This window comes from Anser anser (assembly GCF_964211835.1).
Source record: "Anser anser genome assembly, chromosome: 6".
Classification (NCBI taxonomy): Eukaryota; Metazoa; Chordata; class Aves; order Anseriformes; family Anatidae; genus Anser; species Anser anser.
The window spans coordinates 39,474,090-39,496,893 of NC_139726.1; the positions used below are offsets into that span (position 1 = coordinate 39,474,090).

The 22,804-nt window shown below is 43.5% G+C and overlaps 1 protein-coding gene across 7 annotated transcripts in view; it reads left to right on the forward strand.

Annotated features, from left to right (window-relative positions):
* PLCL1 (phospholipase C like 1 (inactive)) overlaps positions 1-22,804 on the forward strand; it is a 205,138-nt gene that overhangs the window by 104,102 nt on the left and 78,232 nt on the right. For 2 of the 7 annotated variants that reach the window (XM_083843019.1, XM_083843012.1), the window contains exon 1: positions 11,836-12,095. Coding sequence is in view for 3 of the 7 variants with exons in the window: in XM_083843013.1 (XP_083699139.1) it covers positions 9,929-10,036 (108 nt within the window). In the remaining 4 variants the exon portion in view is untranslated. Of the gene's footprint in view, positions 1-9,514; positions 10,037-11,835; positions 12,096-13,799; positions 13,907-19,458; positions 21,700-22,744; positions 22,799-22,804 lie in introns of those variants that run through there. The other 5 variants (XM_083843016.1, XM_083843011.1, XM_083843013.1 and 2 more) reach the window with 5 other exon arrangements.

Genomic DNA, 22,804 nt, shown 5'->3' on the forward strand with positions numbered 1-22,804 from the left:
TCTGACCTCAGGAGATGTCCCTCGCAGTGGCACATGGCTGGAGAGGGGCTCTAGCTGGGTTGTTTTCCTGTGTGTGTGACCAAGGCTGCCGTGCATTTTGGGCCAGCTAAGTTGGAAAAAAAGAGATCAAATGTAGCTCACAAACATTGTGACTGCTGAAGAGGAGCCAAAGCACATCTAGGACCTTGTTGAGCTGTGAAGGCTTTGATGAACTGAACCTCTATGTTACTTTGGGTAAAAATCATCTTCTGAGGGAAGTAATGAGTGTAAATAGTAATTCATGTGCTCAAATAATTCTATCTTTGGACTTCCATGACATCTCTTCTGCAGAGCTGGAAACTTCAGAGCCCGCTGTGCTGTCAGAAGCAGTCACCATACAAGTCCAACCTGTAGTGGATAGAGATGGGCATTGATGATGGGATGACTTCGGTTTTAGGTGCAGGAAGGGTAAATTTTGCTTCCAAAAAGCTGATAACCTCCCTGGGTTCACTGGCAACTTGGTGTATGCAGATTTTTTGGAGGAGGAGACTTCGTTCCAGGGTTAGAATGGGCTGGTGGGAAGCTGTGTCTTTGTGACGCTGCTCTGAATGTGGCATGTGCAGGGTAGTGCTTTGCAGAGTGGGTGGGAGGAGGCTTCAGACATCTGCGTGTGATTTGCCAATGAAAAGGGTTAACGATACTTGTACTGCTCGGTCTTTTGTAAGACCATTCAGACAGCTTTCAGACATCCTCTTAAAAGCTCTTTTCTGGTGCAGGGAGATTTGCAGGAGCATAACATATTCTTGTTTCCTAAAGGTTTTCCTCCACCTGCTTAGGTATTGTCCTCTGATGTTATACGGTTACTGTGGAAATAAATGACATCATAGTCCAGGGAACCAGCTTCATGTGAGAGATCAATAAGCTTGAGCAAATGACTTGTCAGACAGTTATGTTTCCTCCCTGTTTATTACATGGAAAAAAAGGAGGTGGATGGATGATGAGAAAGTGATAAATACTTTTGTTTCTCTCTCTCCAAGGAAGTATGTGCTTTCTAAGCCAAATGCCTGTCAGTTCTTTTAGACTTCAGAAGAGTTATCAGTAATCCCCCTAAAGATGTAAAGGGAATTCAAGTCAGGGAGTTGGTAATTTCCCACTAGTTACATCATATCTTGTGTTCCATTTATTTCCATTTCATTTTCTGTTTTTGGGACCAGTTAGCCTGTAGAATACCTTAAAAGGAGCTGGAGGAGATGCTGTCAGCTCACTCTGCGAGATAATTGGGACTCCTGCAAGTACCCCATCCACCATCGCCTCCGTCTCTCAGCCCTTCCTTATTATCCTCCCATCATTAGGTGCCTCTGTCACGGCCTCTGCCATCTGCCTGCAGAGAGCCAGGTGATACTGTGGCCCCCCCTTATTTGGGGAATCCACCACAGCCCCAGATGAGCTGGGGGCATGGAAGGCAGCACTCAGGAGCTTTGCCAAAGACCAGCCCAGTTATTGTGGGGATTTTTACACGAGGTATCTCTTCCTCAGAATGAAGGAGCCTTCCCTGTTCCAGGGGGGATTATTTGGGTGGATTGCTGCAAAACGCATGAGAGGACGTAAAATGGGTGGTGTGTTTTCATCGAGGTTGTGTCAGTGCCGTAGTCCTCAGAAAGAACACAACCAAGTGAAGGTCCTAAGGTAAAGCTTGTGTCCTAAATAGCTTCTTTTGACATGGTTCAAAAATTAAGGAAGTTAAATGGCAAGTGCTTTAACTACCAGAAAAAAGCCTCTAGAGTAAATATTAAACTCTGTAGTTAAAAGAAAACTTCAAACTGTTTTAAAGCCTACATAAATTAAAGTCTATTCTGTATGTCATGCACGTCAAAACAACTATTATCATCAGAAGTAAAGCAACAAATACTTTGCAGATGACAACATTTTTCATTGTAAGGGCACTGGTGCACTACTCAACATGTGGTGGATCATCTTAAAGGGATTAGCAGCCAATTCACTTTGCTAGAAGGTTGAACAAGGAGACCACGGTGCTGAGTGGATTTGCTGTCACTTTTTGAGGAATTAGACTGCTCTTGTTGTGACAGGAGCACGTTTGAATCCTAGATAATTTCTGAAAGAATCAGCTGTGCAAGGGCAGTGCTTTAAGAGGTGGAGTATAGCCCATGTTTTGTTTGTGCAGCAGTGGGCTCTTTTTCAATACTTGCTTAAATGAAAAGGGCTGAAGTAAAACAGATGTAGGGAGCAAGTCCTGCTCTGACAAGACGTGGTGGTACAACAGAGTTGCAAATGTTGCAAACTGCTGTGGTTTATGGCTGAACAGAGGAGCTCGACACTGAGTCCTCTCTGGTTAATCTCTTTGTAAGCATTAGTTAGCACTCACCAGCTGTACAAATGGAGGATACACATATGTACACATAAGGATATTACCCAGGCATCTCCAATACTGCAGCATGACCTAGCAGCAGAATGCAGATGTTGCATATGCATAGTCTTTCAAACAAAGACATTTGAACAACTGTCAGATTTTACTTAAATGCCATACATCTGTGCAAGACACAATGGCAGAAGGGTTCAGTGTAAAACTTTTTTTTTTTTTGGTAATGCCCCTTAAGAGATTGCAGCTCTGCCAGCTGGTACAATTGGTCTCACTTGACAGCTTCACTTCCCCACTGCACATCCCTTGATGGACCAGCTCAGCAGCACAGGGATGATGACTGCTCACCAGCCCTGAACTGCAATGGGGAGTAACATGCAAGAAGACAGTTTCAAGCATTCTTCTGCTGAAATATAGCTGCAGCTATTTAAAGCTGTGGGAAGAAAAACAGTACTGGGGGAAATTTATTGAAGCAGAACAGGGACCAAAGTGTGACGCAAACATTTTTTTGCAAGGAAAAGGTCTTATGCTTTATTGTCTGCTATTCTATCCTGACTCTCTTAGCATCATGTATGAGAGCAGGAGCTTCTTTCCTTTAGCGCCTCGCTGTTTAGACTACTGTTCTGTTTAAACCCCAGTGTGTGAGATCACCAAAGTATCAAGAGTAGCCTGCAGGGACTTGGCACTCAAAGTTATTGGCAGAGGTTAAGTCCTGTCTGCTTTGCAGAAATAGTTCTATTGAAGTCAACAAAATTATCTGTGTGACCAAGGCAAGCATGATTTGGCTCACTGGGGAGATAGCTTTTAATAGCTGATGATGCAGCAGCAGCTTAGCAGCCTTTCTCACCTTACCTGACAATGCCTGCAAATTACTCTGTAGGATGCATGTGTGTATACACAGGTGTACTCTTAGAGATTACAGCTACCTTGTGCAGAGAAGGGCTTTCTGATGTGATGGCAAGAGGAAGTGATGTGTAGAAATGATGTTAATTAATGCCATGTTTGGGAACTGTAGATGCCAGGTCATTGAGTTAAAGTACTGGTGCTGTGTAAAGCAGAGGGCACAATTCTCACCAATTGTTTCTAGAAACATTATAATCTGTTTATATGCTGTTAGTTTCTGGAAGCCCCAGTCATGATGCAAACGGCATTATGCTAAGTGAGTTTATGGAGTACTTCAAAGCAGTTCCGTGTTTAATGAGTGCTGGGCTAATCTCTCTTCCACATCCATATGTGAGGAGCCACAATTGCATGTTCATATACATGCAGGAAAATAGCTGTGCTTACAGAGCTGGCTGCCTACGCATGAAGATTGTGCCAGTACACAAGTAGCTGTGTCTGTGAGGCATTACTCATAAAACTGACATACAGAAAACTATTTTGCGTGTCATATATTTACATAAACACAAGATGGAGGTGGGGATTAGTCAGAGGCTGCCCAGTCTTGGGAGAGTTGGTTCAGTGGTGCTTTGCAGCGAGGTAGGTAATGTGTGAGGGAAAAAACGTCTGACTGCACAGACTGGGTTTCCCATGCAGTCACTAACAATTTTTTCAGTGCAAATTGGAGTTAAAAGAGGAGCTTAAGAAACAACATAAGTATCAGCAGCTACAGGGGTTAAAAAAGATTTGAATGTACAAAAAGTTAAGATTCAGCAGGAACTTGTGCATCCGGTATGTGTGGGTCAGGTAGGTGCTCAGTACAATTGCCAGCAATGACGCAGCAGGAGTGGAGATGCCTGGGGTTTCCTCTGAGACTTTCCTCATGCGGCCACCTTCTGGGGCTGCAGTGTGAGGAAGGGGCAGGTGGCCCTCAGGCAGGAGGGTGTGAGGCAGAGCCCACTCAGGTGTTTTGGTGTCCTCTGGTGTTGAGAAGCATCACCCAGCAAACCTCAGGGAGTTAGCAGCAGCACTCTCTGAAACAACAGTGCTCATTTTTAACAAATCTTGGAAAACTGGGGAGATTCTGAAGGCCTACGGGACCCTCAGGTCATTCCAGTGCTTAAAAAGGGCCCCAAAGCGTAACCCCAGTTCATAAGTCAGGTTGATTTGATGCTAGCACCAGGCTGAAAGAGAACACTTTGTTCTTTGGACTCTGTATTTTTTTTAAGACTCCAAAGGATTGAAGGTTATAAATATAATTCTTCCTAGTATGGTTTAACCACTGGTAAATTTATCAACTTGTTTTTTTTGTAGATAGGGCTATGTGCCTTCATGCTAAAGAGGCAACAGCCTCTTGATAATGCACTTGGATTTCTCTTAAATTGTTTGAACCAGTAATGTGTGTCTTTTTGATTAAAAGCAAAATCCAAAAAACTTGTATGCTATTGAATTAGCCTGTCGAGTGGATTTAAAACCTGAGATTTTGAAATAAATTTGTTAACAAGTACATATGAACAATGAGATCCACTTCTGTCTTCCCCTACCTATTGTTGGCCCAGTGCGAGGATTTGTTTGTAGGGTTTGCATACGGAAGTGCAAGCGAGTAACGAGGATGGCAGCTAAGAGATGATGTAAATCACCTTTGTTTTCATTCAGCCAGAATTAATATAAGAAGGAACTAAGAACCCCATTTACATGAATAAGGTAAGAAATACTGTAATCATTATACATTAGCATTCACCAAGCAGGTTTTAGCTCTAGCTTGAACTACAATTAAAAAAATAAAAAAATAAAAAAATCTGATCCAAGCAGTCCATCAAGTGAAGCCAGAAGTGCAAAACAAAATGTGAGCAGAGGGATGCTGGGGTAGAAAAGGAATCACATCCATACCAACCATGTGGAAATGTGAAAGCATAGAGAACCATGCAAGCTGTTCTATGAGGGGTAGGGGTCCCTTCCTAATGCACGGGGGACTGAATTTTACATCCCTCAGGGCAGCAGTTGGATCACACAGCCCGCAGCAGCACAGGCTGGGGGATCCCCACATGCAACCACTGATGGCAGCTGGCAGCACAGCAATGGCTGAGCAGGTAAAGATTGCTTCACCTCCGCACTGCAGCTCTAAAGGCGTGCTGATGAACTGATCAGTGTTTTGTGAATAAAAGAGCTATGAAGGCAGTGCAGAAGTCCATTATTATTTAGCTCAACAGACTCAGGTTTCCATGGGTTGAAACAGTGTACAAACTCTGGGAAAGGTGTTCAGAAAACAGTTCTTTGGTTTAAATGGCCATTTCTGAGCCCCTCCTAGCAATACATACCTCTTTTTTTTTTTTGAAAGGAAGTATTCTTTCTGCCAGCTTTAATTAAATATCTTCCCTTCTTCCCTGTTTCCTCTCTTATGTGAGGGGGTTTCAGCTTGCTGGTGGTGGAGCAAAATGGTCACAAGTTTCTTGTTATTTCTGTAAATCTGCTGGCCTTGCTGGCTGGGAACAACTGGGAAGAGTGTATGTCAGCATCTGCTCCAGCACAGCTGTGTGTGCCAACTGGCAGGGCAGTGAGAAGGTGCTGGGCTGCTCGTCCCCCCTGCCACCGGGTTTTAGTGCTGTATAAGGCCTGGCAGCAGTTGGGGTTCAGTAGCATTGAAACAAGTTTCCAGCACGGAGGTTTGAGCGCTGGTAGGGGTGCCATGGGTGCAGTTAGAGCTCAGTGGATGCCTGGCCAACAAGTGAGATCCTTCATTCCTGGGTTCAATGCTGACAACAAAACAAAGCAAAAAAAGAGAGAGAGAAGAAAAAAGTGGCAGTTTTGCCCGCTCGTGACAGCCACATTGGGCACCAAATTACTGATCAGAGGCATGCAAATGCTCTGATTCTGTGCCCTCTGCAGGAGTGAAGATTTAGTCAATACCCTTCTAAGAATTCATCAGACAGAACAAGCCACACTGTCCTTGGTGTCATTTTATTAATTGAGCTGGAAATTTACATTAAGAGCATGTGGTCCTCAGTGCTGGTGGACGCTGATTGCTTCCGGCTATTAGCAGTGGCCACAAGGCATTTGCAAAATGTTGCTCTGAGTGATATAAAGTGAGTTGTCAGCTCGTGCTGTCTTCTGAGATCAGGAAGCTGATAAATGATGCTTGTGGCTTTCTTTGAACAGGTGTTAGATCTAATCCAGAAACTGCTGCTTGTCAAGAAATCTTAAAATGAGTAAAACAGTCATTGTGTTAACAAGTGATATGAGACTTGAGTCATTATTTCAAGGGTAGTTGCAGATCTTAACACACTGAGCCTACTGAATACTAGCTCTGTTTAAGTCAAAGAGAAACAAGTTATTAAAGTACACAAAGGCTTTCTAGTAAGACACAAACACTTCTGTTATTGCCTCAGAAAGTTACATATGTTGTGGAAGAGCTCTGAGACCAAAGGTGGAGATGGACTGCCTTGTTTGAAATGTAACTTTAAACAACAATTATAAATAATCCTTAGTACAGGAAAAAAAAAAAAGCTTGATTAACAAGAAAGATTTTTTTCTGATGTTTTGTACTTGTAAGATTGTTTCATGGTGCTTTTTTTTTCTTTTGTTTTTTCCCTTTTTTTGGCCAGAAAGGAAAAAAAAAAAAAACCTTAGTCCTTTGATATCTTCCTAAGCAATAACTCAGTGTGTGACCATTACAGGCCATCTCATCTCAGAGAGGTTGGGTGAGTCTGAGTGGTGCTGGAAGGGCACAGTGTGGGGTGACAGGAACAGCCCCAGGTAAAGGGCTCGCTTCCAAACAAGTATAGACTTCCCAGATGAAGGCTCTTCATCCCAGAAAAGAGGCTGCAGAAAGTACAGATAGAGTTCTGTAGAACATGAATGAAATGGATTGGAAAGAACCACTTATTTTTGCTCATAGTAAAGCTAAGGTACATCAAATGAAGCTGTCGGGTGGCAGGTTCAGAACCAGAAGGTGTATATTTGAAGTAAGTAAGCTGTGAAATAGGTCAGCAAATATGTTTTGATAAGGATGTCAAAAACAGAGCTGGTTCCAAAAAAGCAAAATCATGACACAAACATTTATTGAGAGCTATTAAACACAAAAATACCATTGCTGGCCCAGGGAGACTCTGTCATAAATACCGAGAATCTTTCCAGAGAGCCTGCACCAGGAGAGTGTCACTGGCCGTCACCTAATGCTCTCCTGTATGTCTCCTGCCTTGGCAGTTGTCAGAGAGGGACTAGCAGGCAGATGGACCTCTTCTATAATCTGCCTCAGCCGTTATGTTGTGATGAAGCAGAGAGTTCCGAGCACCTGAGAAACTTGGTACAACTTCTCTTTATCTTTGGTATGGATTTTTCCTTTCTGGATGTGCCCTGTCGTTAGAGAAGCATGTACTCTATTTGTTTGTGTGGGCCTACACAGACATGAAAAATGAATTTTATCCCTAGGCTTAAGCATCCTGCCCTCAGGGGAAAGGAATTGTCCTTTTTTCATGGGAGGCATCCCACTGGCTTCAGTGAGGTGATCTCCTGACTACTGACTTCAAAGCAAACCAAGCAGTGTGCAGATATTGGAGGCTGAAGGGGATGCATCGGAACAAAATATGTTCTGTAGTTTGCCTTACCAGCTGCATTAGTCCAAATGTTTTGGTCACTACAGGTGTTTGTTACAAGACCCTAGTACTAGGAGATGAACAGTTCGTGGTTGTTTTTGAACTTTTAAAGAGGAAAGCAGAAATCACAATACCAGAGAATCTTGGTATGATGGTTCTTTTTTTAATGCTGCCCTTTTTTTTTGGCTGCATACTTTATTAGAGGGGAATATTTTCTTCCCTGGTGTGGAGCTGTATTAGTATTTTAACAAAAGGCACAAGAGGCCCAACGACACACAGATAAAATCATACTGAGCTGTGCTTCCTGGAATGTGGCACATCAAACAGGGCTTTGTTGGGGTGGTTAAAGAGCTGGTTTCATTTGGATACTCTTTTGACAGAATGCATTGTTTTCAGAGACCCTGGGAATTATGCCTATAAAATGCATTCAGTGGCTACATTTAGGAGGCTTGCACTGGTGCGAGCGTTGTCTGGGGGCCTTTAAAGGCCAGACATGAAAGCAGCACGGTAATCCACAAGTTGAATCTCATCTGTCATGCAAGAGCGTTTCTCCTGACATCTTGTGTCCACCACTGGCTGCTGGGCAGGGGTCCCAGAAGCGCCATTGGCCTCATACAACTGGAGGAAGGGATGGCATAGAGCTTCTGCTCTCTCCAGCCGGTCAACAGGGACTTAGGCTAGTGGGCTTTACTGGCCGCCCATTCAGGGAAAGGTGTGAAGGCTGTGTCCCCCCAGACAGGGCAGGTGATGTGCAGGGCACTGGACAGAATCAAAGCCCCCAGTTTTGGACTGTTCTGCAGGCACTGCTGCTGAGGCCAGCAGGTCTTCCCAAATGCCACAAGGCTGGCAGGGTTCAGCACTGCAGCCTTCGGGCTCATCTTGAGCTGGGAAGATGTCTGTCAGGCAGCCCATGGTAGAGCCGACCAGCAGGCCAGCTGACAGTCGGGAGAAAGCAGGGAAGAAATCCTTCTTGTATTGAACTCAGAGTAGGCTCTCCTCGTCCTGGATGGTGTTTTCCAGAGAAATCCTCTCTGTCCTTGCAGCCTTTTTCCCTAGCCTCTGTGGTAAGGTGTGCTTGAGGATACTGATGTAGTGTATAGAAATACAACACATCTTAGTTTCCACACACAAAGGGGGGAAAATACTTCCTAGTCTCATCTGATACCACACTCAGATGGATTTGAGATCGAGCTTTGGCTCCTTTGGGTGTGAATTTGGTCGTGGAGCTGCTTGGAGCTTATGGAGTGGTTTGGGGGTGCTGAGTTGCTGCAGCACTGGGCTTGTGATGTGAACACAGGTAGAAATACTCAGGTTCTTCAAGCTATGAGGGAAAATGGATGATAAAGTCTAGAAATGCTGGCTGAAAACAGCCATAGGGTGCACTTAGCACTGAAGCTGTAGTGGGCCAAACAGACATCAGGTTAGTAACTTGTCTTCCAAAGGAACTTACTTGGAGGATTCTTGCTTGTCCAAGGCTTTGGTTTCTGTGCCATGCTCAGGTTTAGTGTTGCTTCGTATTAAGTATGTAATTCTAGATCTTCACAGCTATTTGTTGTGTTCTTTTGTCTATAAAAATAAAATGAATCATCTTTATCTGTTTCAGCAGTGCTTTCTCTATCTTAGTTAATGAGATTTCCTGGCAGATAATTCTTGAATTAGTTATCAGTGCTTAGAAACTCCCGAGTGGGGCTGGATACCTGAGAAGATAATGAGAGAAAAAAAAAAAAAAGAGTGTACTGAAAGATAGGTTAAACAGCTTGGTATATTTGTGCAAAACATGCATAAAATGATCTGGAAAAATGCTGGCACTGCACTGCAAAGCATCCTATAGATAAGAAGGGAGTTTGTAACTAGAATTCACCTTCTATGCAGTTATGCATTATGGCACTGTCATTTAGTACATAATTATACTCTTTTTGATTAGGAATCTTGCCTTTTCTCACTTATAGTTATGTTGATTCCTGTTCCTTCAGTGTCTGCTCTGGTACTAATGATGGTAGAAGAAGTGATCTGATGGTACTAGTTAAATTCCTGATGACTTTGGATAAACAAATTAATTTCTCTCTAGCACCGTCTGATTTACCTGTGAGAGAAGTTTCTCATGAAAGAGCTCTGTTGGAGGGATCACCACAAGATTGCTGTCACCCGTGAGCTGAATGCGAACACATGGAATGGCACGAGACACTGGCCTGTGCACAAAACCTCTCAGGTGGTTGGGGAGAAGTAAGGGCGGGGACCATGGTGTGATTTGCTTTGCAGAAAGACCTTAAATTACATAAGGAGATGGTGATGCCTTGTGTCTTGCATGCGAGAGACTTCTTTTAATTAAAACCAGAATGTATTAGCATAGGGATGCCAAGAGAAAACAAAGTTATTTTTAAAGCTCACTTTCATTCAGTGACTATTTTTGAAATGCTAACGGTGGTATATTTGCCTTGTGCTTCTGTATCATAAGCAAAATTTGCAAATGTTTAAATAGGATACTATTTTGACACTTGGCAACTCCAGCTCAAATTCTGCTGACATGTTTTTACGGCTTGTTACTACATGCATCGAAGTTCCAGCCTAGATGCTTTGCATCATGAATGCACAGATTGATCTCTGCAGGCTTTCAGTATGTGAGGCGTCCCTTAGAGCCCAGCAAAGCGGCTCCGTTGTCACTGCTGCAACATGCCTGTGGTCTGCAGCTGAAGTTCCAGCAGAGGACTGGTGGACTGTGCCCTGCAGTGTTTGTTTGGAGAGCAATTAAAAGGCCTTGTGCTGAATTTTAGCCTGGAAAAAGACTGATAAAGATTCAGTGATTATTTCAAGAGGTTTTAGTGCTTTGCTCATTCTAGGCTGAGTACGGAAACCACTCTGAAGTAAAACAACCTTGGTGTCCGTGGACTTGCGCATGCTTTGCAGTGAGCTGGGCTCCAGAGTGGTGACTTCTGCACCAGGAGATGAGAAGTCCTCAAGTGGCAAATTGTTTATTGCCTATCTCAGTGTATTTATTGGAAACCTTTCCCTGGAAAACCAGGAAGTTTTAGGTCTCTGTGTGGAGCTGAGCAAACAGGAGATTTGCTCCCATTTCACTCTGGAAGTGTGAGGCTGCTTCTGGGAAGCACTGAGCTTTAGGAGAGCAAGCAGCACACTGAATCAAGAGATACTGAGCACACAAGTACTTCTCTGGGTCAGGCCTTATATAGCCCTGACTTGGAAATTGCAGTGCGTTGGTTCTCTTACCTACTGTTGCTGCAGTCTGCTGATCTTGAGTTTGCATAGCTGAGGTTTCCGTGTGAATGGCCAGAAAGTGTTGAGAGTGTTCAACACCCTATCAACCTCTGAACACTGGCACAGAAATACGTCTTTTCTTGTGAACTCCATTATGCTAAGTCCCTGTTAATTTTTATGATATTACCAGCAGCATGGGAGCCTTTCTCACCAGGAAAACTTATGGACAGGCTTGATATAAAGCACTTCGTGTTCTCCCAGCTTTCGTGGTCTTTTCCTTCACCAGGGAGCTGAAGTCCTGGGAAGAGAATAAGCAGAAGTGTAGCTAAAAATGAAGATAATACAACAACAACAACAAGACAATCTCTAGTTCAATTCCATTTTACAAATCAGAGTTACCCTAAGGAATAATTTAGCATAGACTAATAGCAATAGGAAACTTCCTGTGGGGACCACTTATGCAAGTTCTACTCTAGCAATGCAAATTGCTATTTGCAATGAATGGGATGGAACTCTCCAGTGTATGGAGGCAGACCTGGGCTAAAGTTTAACCTTGGCCTTGCAACTCCAATATCTGCCATCTTTGGCTGTTGGTGGGCTCTACCAGCCAATTTGGTACCAGTAGTACAGAAAAGCTGGCACGTGGAGCTGAGGGATGGCATGGCGGTGGGGGGAGTCACAGAACAGAAGGGCAGTCTGAGCACTGAAGAGGAGCCAGCTGAGCAGGTGAGGTGCTATATAAAGCATTCAGGTTGTCTTCATCCTCTTTAACGAGCAGCTGTTGAATGCATCGTGCCTCTGCCCCAGGGAGCTGGGCTGTGAGCTGCTGGTATCCTGCCTGTGGTTCTTTGAGCTACCTTTTTGCTGTGGTGGCACTCTAAAACTCTGAAATCTTTTCTGAAAGCTGGAGGTGAAAAAAACCCACAGGAGAATTTGCAGTCACTTCATGGAAACCTGGGAGAGCCTGGCCACGTAACTGGGCCACTGGATGTGGGGAAGGCAGATGAGTGTTGAGTGGGATAAATAGAGGAACAAAGAGAATTAAGTGCTAGCTGGTGAGTATTTCCTAATGTGTGCAAGATCTAAGGAAGAGGGTGGTACAAACCATGGGATGGGGAGGCAAGGAAAGATAATAAGAAATATCCCAAACCTTTGTTGAGATGAGCGCTCTGTAAAAAAAAACGCAAAGGTTTCTTATCTTCTTACCTGTTTAAAATATGTAATTGTTCAAAATTTACAGCACCGCTGGAAGGTGAGTCATAAGATAATTGCAGTGGATCCACAGGATAGCTAACATTTTAACATAAGCAAAGGATCCTACCAGCCTTTAAAAATGCTGCTTTCCAATACACTGAAATGTACAGCTTGTGCAGTCTGGCCAAATTTACAGCTGTAAAAAGGCTTCTAGGCCTCTGTAGGTATTTCTATAATCCCACAGGGATTGGGGGAAGGAGCCATCCTTCAGCACTGTGCTCCACAGGTGGGCTCCCTGCTGCGAGGGGCTGGGAGCAGCAGGAAGCTCTCAGTGGCTGCCTGGCTGGAGAGCTTTTTGCACTAAAAGTTAAATGTGGCTCCCTCTTCTTAGCACAGTAGCACCTGCCTGCTGTGCAGATAAACAGCGACTGTCCAAATTATTGTGAGCTCACTTGTTGGGATGGAAGAATAATTAAAAATGTTTGTAATGTACATAATGTAAATACAGAGGCACATTTGTGGAACGACAATTTGAAAAATGTAGCTACGTGTATGGGGCTTTACTGAGGTTCTGGAGCCAATCTCTGTTTATAATAAGCTGCAAAGTGAAAAGCTTAGGAAAAGATGAATGTGCAGCATTTAGCAGCAGGATGCTTTGTCAGTGATTAATGCAACTTAGCTAGTTTTACTGCTTGGCAGTTTTACCTCTATGAGGTGCCTGTCACCATGTAGTCCATCTATAATCGTATTGTCTGTAGCCATTTGGACCCACAACATAAACCATGATAGAACAAACAATTCTGGTGTCCCACTGTTCAGTCAGATTATTAATAAAATGCATATTCATTGTGACAATGAAGCAGGCATTTTCAAGCATTTTATGACTTAAAAAAGCATCTTTTTGGAGGTACAACATCCTTTTGGACAGTTATTAATTACTATCAGATTATCTTGGATGAAATGAGTTCTGGAGTTCACTTCCATCCTCCTGAAGGACAACATTTATTTTTTTCATTCCAAAGCTTGTCTGCATTTTTAACACAGCATCCATCCCTTGCAATCATGTAAGCACAGCAAACAGCACTGGTGCCATTCCAGTTGGGTGAGCCTCCAGGAAGCCTTTAGAAGAAGCCCCCAGCGGGGACACAAGAGCCCTCAGGGCCTTTGTGGTGGCTGTGGCTGGAGAAGCACTTGTGCTGCACGGAGGGGACAGGCTGGGAGAAAGCTGGGGCCAGAAAGCTGGGCCAGGCTGTCGGGACATGCAAGCTTGCCCTTATGCGGAAGACCTGCGACTTGGTGCTTTTTGGGGGAGTGGCACTGGCAGCGAGGTGGCCGGGGAAGGCTTGGTATGGGAGCGGCTGGCAGCGACAGGAATTGGGAATGGGGATTCCCCAGTTCTGCAAGGGGGTGCCCCACACTTCCACATCCCCCCCCCATCACGGAGGCTTTCCAGTGTTTCTTTTCACTTCGTACCTTACCAGTTGCTGGTTGTTAAATATAGAGGAAGCCTGATTTAACCATTGTTTCTCTTGACAAATTTTTCCAGGTTACAAAAGAATCGCTGTTTTCTCAAGACTTCTGGCCTTGACTATAAAAAAACAGCAGTGGGATGTGGAGGACCAGTCCGACTTGGCACTGCCGTGTGAAACAAAAGCAGCGATGTTTTTTGCAGGTGTGGATCTGCAGAAAAAGCTGCATGTGTGGTAGGAGCTGACCCTTTTTCTCCTTGCCTGCACCCTTGGTTAAAGCTCCCTGTGGCTGTACCAGCCTTTAGCGGACGATGAGAGGAGACATGGGTGTCCAATGGGGTGCTGAGAGCCTGGGGGTGGCGGGACGGGTGCCCACACCTGTGGACACGCTGTACCTGTCCCGTCCTGTGCTGTGGGTAGGCAGCTGGCTACTCCAGTGTTGGAGTCCTGCATAAGAGGCACGGCTTGCAGGCTCGCCCTCCGTCTGTCTTGTTCGCCCGGGAGCTACATTTTGCATTCTCCTTATTCGACGTGGATAATGACAAGGTTTAAACAGCATATCAGATAATTAGTTCTGAATGCATAATTTAATACCACTTCTATGAGTATGGGAAAATGCCTTGCCCTTGCTTAATTTAATAGGTGAAAGGCAATGTATTAAACTCAGCATGGTGGAATACCTGTCTTTGTCTTGGTTCCAGTTCAGATTCATATAAATATTCTTCAGAGTTCTCCCTGCTGTCATCTGCCAGTTTGCACCATAGTGGTTGTGAGGGATTTTGCTACAGAAACGCTTCTGTACAAAAAGAATAGCAGATCAAAGCCCTGGTTAGGGCTCACTGGTTCCAGTTAATGCCTGTAGTGATCTGAATGGAAATAATGGCAATAGGTATATCAGCATGCATAAATTACAAACAAACAAAACCCGAAACAACAAAACAGCAGGTAATACTGCATGGTTTGGACACCATGTCCAGTGGTTGCAGTCTGTCTGTGCCTGGGGCATTGGTATGGCAGAGCCCACGTGTGAAGCTAGAGGCTCCACTCAGCAACCGAGGAGCAGTGTGGTAATAATTGCCTTCCATCACCTCGGAGACTGCATAGCTCTCTGTAGCATCATTTGCTTCAGGACAGAAGTGTCTGTGTTTGTTCACCAATTCAACATGGTGAGAAAATATTCCTGTGTTTTGTTTCTAAGCTTATTAAAAACATGGGAGAGAGGCTATTCCCTTCCATTTTTGACACTTCCAGAAATAACTATAGTTGAAATCTGCATGACTTTCATGTTGCCTCTTTGAGAGCAATAAGAGTGGTGCCTGGGTGTAAGTCCAACTGAATATGAATTACTGTGCTTTCCAAGCGTGGTGGCACACCTCTCCTTTCTGAGGAGATGTGAAGCTGTTATACGATGTAGAGTGTCACTTGTAATTTCAATCCAGGTTGCTTTGTTTTTAGTCCTAAAGGTCTGAACACAGGGGGTCCTCTTGACTGGACTACCAGCTTAGAGACAGCACAGTTTAATTTGCTTCCATCTGACTCAAAAGCTGCCCTGACCTCAGTGAGAAGAGGATCATGTTCTGTATAGCTTTGCCCTTCAATGGAATAAATGCAATATTTACGCACTTACAGACCGTACAAATCCTGTTACTTTTCCTGGTGAATGAATGACATGCTGGTTCTCTGAATTAGGGCCAGAGTAGCTGAAATAGCATTTATTGTATTTGTGAGTGAGCTCTGCCTGTCTTCATCAGCCGTGACAAGTTACCATTTACTGCTCTAATCAGCAGTTTTCTTGTTAGGTGTTTTAATGAACACAAGTTAAAAATTATTCTTACTTCCAGCATTCTCTTGATAAACACAGCTCCTAAAATATACAGGAAGCAAGGCTTATAGAACAGGTTTTGGTTTGGAACATAGGCTGCATTAATGAGTGCAGGAGTTATCATACCAGACTCATCAGTAGCACTAAAATACCACGTAGACAAAATGGCAAAAGCCTTTATTTCTAAAGCTTCTTTAAAAACAAACAAACGTTTTGTAGCTCAGATGTTGTGGGGATTTGTGATTAACAGAGTGATTACAATACTGCAACAGACTTGGCAGCTACTCTGCTGCTGTGCTGATTTAAAGTTGTCGCTTGACTGTGCTTGTGGGATAGATCTTTTGGGGATGTGCTTTGGGTTGTAGGAAAGACCCCCTTCTATTTTTTTTTTGTTCCGTACTAAGTTAAGTAAGTGTAAAGCTTCATTTAATTTATTTGTTTTTAAATCTTCTGTTCCATACTCGGTCTTTTCCTATCTTCCATATTGGAGTTGCAACCAACGGAGAGGTGTTTTTTTTTTTTTTTTTGTGGGACAAATTAATGGAGATCCCATAAACTTGGACATTTTTCTGAACAACAAATTGCAGGCTTCCAACTCCTTGGTGTTTTCCGTGCTTCTGAGCCACAGGGAGGTATCAGGCATCCCCAGGTGACAGCCCCAGAAGGAGTTATGGGAGGGACTTCCACAGCCCTCTCCACTCACCTGGGATTTGTTTTTTTAGTAACAGGGAGATTCTTGTGGATTTTAACCCAGTTAGTGGTTGGTGCTCTTCTCCCTTAGCTCATTCTCCTTTCACTTGAGCCCTTGAGTGTCCAGCTCTGTCCTCTACCATTGCCGTCTCCTTCCACAGCAATTTTAGGTTCGTTTGCAGATCTGTTAATCTGTTTTGTCAGAGAAAAAAAAAAAAAAGCTACTTTGTGTTAACCGGAAAGGAACTTTCTCCTGTTTCATACAGGTTAGTCCTCGTACAGTCTCCATTTTTATCCTGGCATTCCAGGCCTGTCTGTGCTGCACCATGCAATGAGACAAGCGATGTTTAATTATTTCGGTTCTCCCAACTGAAAAGCATGTCCTCTTAATCTCCTTTTAAACACCTCAGTGCCTGATGCAACTCACTTTTAATCAGCAAGCTTCATTCAGCTACTCTTAATCCAACTCAAGTGCTTTTGGAGGCTGCAATTTCCCTTAATCTCTATGGGAGATGAACTGATTCCCCTTATTGTTTTCCAGTTGGGTAAACCAAAAAGATAGATTACATTGATCCCCGTGCTCCACTGAAGGCTTCCCTTGCCCATCAGTGCAGCAGACAAGTTGTTGTGGCTCATGAAGGAACGCGTGAGCTTGTTCTGTGTTGCCTCTTCAGTCAGCGGCCTCCTCAGTGCCACTGCCTCTGCAGCGGTTTTACTAGAACATGGTGGTTTTGCTACAATACATTTTGAAAGATGTGCCACTGTATTACTTAAACATCCAAAATACAGCAGCATGAGGTGTGGCCCTCCCTTCTGTGGGCACTTATTTGCCATGACTAGAGGATAGTTCAGTCAGTATTGCTCTGGCATCCGACGGCCTAATGGGCCTTTAAGGTAATGCTGCCATTTATTCTACATTTTTGTGTTGTTTTTGTGGTGGTGGGATTGGTAGAGCACAGTAGTCTCATGTATGCCCATGGTAATAAAGGCTTGGTGATATTTACTAAATAAAAACAGGGTTTTTTTGAATAGAAACAGATCATGAGATTTCACCTGTTGAAGGCGGCGTGTCTGAGGTAAAGTGGCGCCATCACTTCTGCCTCATGGGTCCTGATGCGTCTTGGACATGCTGAAATCCACAGTGAAGTTTCCTCTGTTTTCAGTAAGGTTGGAGTTTCACCTCAGTACTGATGGAAATTTTTGTGATAATCAGGCATGTGATCTGTGAGTCATCTTTAAACACTTAAGGTCCAATCTTAGCTTTCTGTAACACTGTGCTTTTGCTGTGGTTGCAGAGAGTGACTGGAACAGAACAGCGCTCCGTCCACTCAGCTGTGTTACAGCTTATTCACCTTGTTGACTTTTTTTTTTAAAGTCTTTTTTCTTCAGGCCGGAAGAAAGAATGAGATACCTGTCAATGCAGAATTGCTCAGTGTTAGCTATTTAACAGCACATTTTTGTTTACCAAGTGGCACCATAGAGCGCATTGCTATAAAAAGTGAACTCATTTTAAATGGTTGCCCTCAGTTGATGGCGGCATTTGTTTCCTTTCAGCAGCTCCCTAGCAGAGGCTGCATGCTCAGCCTCGGTGGCTGGCTGGGACTGCAGATGTCAGCTACCATCTGCCTCTCAAGCCACAGCTGGCTTTGCGGGTTGCACTTAGGAGAGGGCTGCCAACCGGAGCCTCGGTAATGTTAACAGGGGAGGTGCTGTCAAGGAAAGCTTCATAGCAGCCCCCCTTTTTGCCTTCTGGAGCCCTCTTAGCCAAACATGTCAGAATTCCTCTGGATACACTCCTCTGTAAGGCACTAATAGGTGAGATTGTGTGGGGGTGGCGTTGTGGAGAAACAGATGTGTTTGTTAGATGGTGAGTTTAGGCCGTATGATAAACTGGGAGAAAAGTGAGTGTAGAGCAAGAGCGATTGGGCTGGCATGTCCCCATGTACCGACCAGCATCTCTCTGCAGCAATGCATGTTTTAGGGGAGGGTGGTTGCTGCTGGGTGTGAACACAAAGCAAAGTAGCCATTCATTTTCAGAGGATTTCTGGGGTAAGTTCAATTTTCAGAGTCACTTAGATGTTTAACATATCTGAACTAGTGTTTCTTGGCTGCTTTCAAAGGGTTGGCTTGGGTGTTTTTCTACACTTTTAAATCTCTCTAAATTTTGCCACGTTTTAAGATATCATTGTTCTGCTTTCAACCTGACAGAGAGAGACAGTTTTCATGGCTTCTGCTGTGTAGTAATCAGTGTGGGTATCAAAGAATCTTGGGGGCTGCTGTGCTGTGAGGGATGACTCCCACTATTTCAAAACGATGACAGGGAAAAATTAGGAATGCTGAAAGAAGCAAAGACATGTTGGCAGCCTTTCCTCCTTCAGAAATTAGAAACTGGTCCTTGAGCATTTCAGAAATGTCAGTTTCATGTTACAACAAGAATACTTTTTTCTTTTGCATATGTTGAAAATCAGATACTTAACCTAAAATGAAATTTGGAAGTAATTTTTTACTCAAGCATCAATCACCACGCTACATGAGAGAAGGCGTATGAACTAGAAGGAATGATTTATGCCAGTGCAATCATTTCAATGTATTGGCGAGGTGATGGACAAATTTTGAATTGTCCTGCAGTCTTAGGTGTGTGAGTGGGGTCTGAAGTCAAATTCTAACCTTAACTGAAGCATTTTTAAAAACATACTCAAACCTTTTGTGCAACTTTAGTAAATCACTTAGAATGGGGGGTTCAGGTATGGAAACATGAAACTTTGGCTCCGTGAATAGGATGCCAGACTTCCTAAGGCTCTGAGTACTTTTCAGCTCTGGCTGCAGATACTGCTTTTAATGTGAACATAAAAGGTGAACTAAGGTGTGTGGCTCTGGCTTTCCAAATGTGAGAATGGAGCTGAGATGGGTCTCTAACTCTTCTTCCTGATTTGTTTAAAACAAACAAAAAATGAATAGTAATTTCTGTGTTTTTTTCTCCCCCAAGCTTTAATATTCTATGAAATACTTAGTATGCCAAATGTAAGTTCTCCAGCAGCAAAGTTAGGCAAATATTTGTGGTCTGTACCGTGGTGTTTCTTGTTAACTGAAACATGGTTTTTGTTCCTTCCTATTTCTAAACGGATGGGGTCAAGAGATTAATCTCCTGTCAAAAGTTCATCTGCACAAGCATGGGAGAACAGACCTCTTCTTCCTTTTTTTTTTTTTTTTTTTTTTTTTTTGCTGTTTTAGAAGCAGCCCAATGCCAGTCCATTTTCCTCCTCCTCTGCACGAAGCTGCCCAGGAGGTTGCAGCCCAGGCCCGGTGCTGCTGGCAGGTGCCTGAGAGCCCGGCTGATTGCAGACACCAACCTGGCAGGCACCAGCAGCACGTGCCCGGTGCCCATTCTCTGCGATCCCAGCTCGACGTTTCCCTGCCTCTAAGCAGCTTGTGCTCATGACCATTTCCCATCTTTTGTAGCAAACATTTGGCTCGTTTTACACAAACTAATCTTATGCATCCATCAGCCTCCCAGGAAGCTCCTACAGATCTAAGCTGGAAAAAAAATGCCATGCAAAATGAGTGGCATTTAGCTAATCAACACCTCCATGCAAGGTTTTGCACGGAGTACCTTTCCCTGACAATAATCTATTTGCAGGTGATGAAACTCTTGGAAAGAAGTCTTAATGATGTACTAACTAAGGGAAGCTGTGTGCACTTGTGCTTTGGAAAAATGAGAGCAATCTTTGGTATATCTTCCTTTTCCTTGGGAATTAAAAATATTTTTGCACCTCCCAACTTGAACTCCAACAGAATTTAAGTAGGTGAATGTGTCGCAGAGTCAGCAGTGGTGAGAGGGAATAAAAGAGCAAGAGAGATGATTCTGTAAAGTGTAGTCCTGAGCAACGGATGACATTAGGAGTGGATGCCAGCACCATTAGCATAAGGAAAAGCTTTTCTCCCTCCCTTCTACAGATGCATCCTGGAGGGTGCTTGCTGTGAACAAAAGGAACCTGCAGCATTAATAGCACACAAGGAGATGTTTCTGGCACAGAGAAAATACTAGGTTGTTGTCAATTCCTGGAAAAATAAACATGGAGGGAGAACATGCTGCGGGATTAGGGACAGGAAAGCCCAAATTACATTAACTGAAATGTTCCTACAGAAAAATATTTTCAATTTTTAAAGTTCTGGGTTCATTAATACTTTAATACTTCATATATTGCTGTCTTTGAGGAGGCTAGAGGAGCAAGTTGGTTTTAATCACTGAACAAGTGGAAAATGATCCCATGAACAGATATTTTAGTGTAAGGGTACTATGATGACATCTTGCCATGTAGATATCACAAAGAATTAGGTAGAATAATTCCAAAAACTTAGGCTACTTAGAAAGAGAAAGCACTAATACGTTTGCTACCATGGTTGTCTGTCATAGGGGTTTGAAGTAGCAGGGCATGAACGTGTCAGGAGGTGCATTTGCCTTTGTCCTTTGCCCGGGAAACCACGCTTTGCTCTCCTCTGGCTCCTGCAAAGGTTTGGCAGGGTGCAGATACCGTAGCAGAGGAAAACACGATCCCAAACAGAAATCCCTCCAATCTTTATTTTCCATGAGATATTGAGTAAAGGTCAGAGGTTCTGGGAAGAAGCATCCAGTGTTTTGACCAGTGACTGAAATACAATTTGTCTGTGGGGTTTTGTTTCATTTCCTGTTTGTGAGATTACTAAGGGATTCGCTGTTAGGAGATGCATGTTCCAGCTCCCTTCATGACTTTAGGCCTGGAGGTAAACTATGTTTACAGAACTGTAGTTGACCTTTTTGTATAAACTAAAGGCACTGGACATGTATTTTGGGTTGGAGAGTTCAGGATAAGCCATCTGTAACTTGCAGTCACTTAAGTAACATAAAAGTAGCAGTAAATAGTTGTTTCTCTGTTTACGGTAAACATGCTCTTCTGAGAAGGGTTTCCAAGGGAAGGTGGATCTACAGGATTTACTATTGCCAAAAAACCCAACCCAACAAACCATTACTTGCAAAGTTTATGCCACAGCACCCAGTGCCTCAATGTTTAGGCGGTAGGAGGAGATGTCAGTTTTGTGTCCTCCTCTCAGCCGACATGCAGGTGGCCTGGACCTAGGTCTCTGAGCTGTGTGCTGGGGCGATCCTTCTCACCAGGCTGTGGTGGCCCTCCCCAGGACAAGGTGGAGGCACTGAGGCTCCCTTTTGTCCGGTGTGGGGTGGAGCTTGACTCAGCGTGCTCTTGTTTGATGTAGGCTCCTTGGTTTTCCTCTTTTTGTCAGTGAAATCCTTCTAATGAATTTTGCTCATCCCTCTACTTTGTAGCTTTTTCTTCTTGAGCAGCCTGTGTCAGAAAGTAGTTTGTGGCGAGGAAGGCGCTTTCTGTTTTGCTTGTTCATCTTCATGGTTCTCCTTTTCCCTCGGCACTGTTCAGAGGTACAACAGCTGAGAAGAGCATTTGAAGAGCAAACTTCGGATTTCTGTAATTGGTAGGAATTTGCTTTGTAGCAGATGATCAAGAAAAGAATTCATAGCTGGTTGAGATATTTATTCCCTTAGATGTTTCTAGATGAAAAAATAAGTTCTTACAGAGGTTTAAAAATATCGTTAAGTCATCTAACAGGAATTAGTTGCTAGAAGAGAAATGGTATATTTTATTTTGCTAGGAGTGAAGCAAATAATTTGTCAGAATTTTGACTGCCATGGGCTTGCTGTTGCTGTTGAAGCATCCTATTCTTTTAATTGAAAATCAGAAACTAGGAAGTCTTAGGAGGGTTAAGTGCAAGAAGAGTTATTCTCCCCAAAACAGTCAAACAAAAGACTTTGAAAAAAAAAAAAAGTTTTTAACTAATTTTTTTTTCTGCTTAAATGTTTTTTTTATGATATGCTGATCTGTTGAAATCAGCAGAACTATCGGAATTTGCACCAGCTTAGGACAGCATTAGGACAGCATTTTCTCAATACATTTTAAACTGCAAACTCTTAAAAGTATATGTACTTTTTTTTAATAGAAAGGAGCCGTCTGATCAAGGTGTATGTGAAGACTGTGCAGACGAGTTAAATGATCTAAAGTCACCTGGAATTCCTTTTCCTAGTGACATATTACTTAACTTTGCACATTTTAGAGAATGATCTGTTGCCTGCAGATGAACAGTCTGTTTCTACTCCCATTAAATTCTGTGTGGAGGTGAGAATATGTATAATTAGAGACTTGGGGACAAGCTGTGAAACAGAAAATGAGAGAGGAAGACTTCCCCATTTGTGAAGTGATCTCAGTGTCACCTGCTAATTAAAGCAACCTTCCTGTACCCTGGATGTTTTGTGGCCTGTGGGAGCACTGCAGCACCTCCAGATAAACGTGGGGCAGAGACAGCTTAGGGTAAAGTATCTGCTTTTGTCTCTCGAGGATCTGAGTGCTGGAAGATGCATTATTCAGGACTTGCTATGGCTAGCTTTGTGTGATATGAAGTATATTAAGGATAGTAAGTGTAATAATAATACTAAGTGTAATAATAATACTAGAACTCTTCACAGAAGGGGCAGCTGAAGGTGAAGCGCGTGGCAGAAGACGGCGGTGCTCGGCAAAAGGTAGTG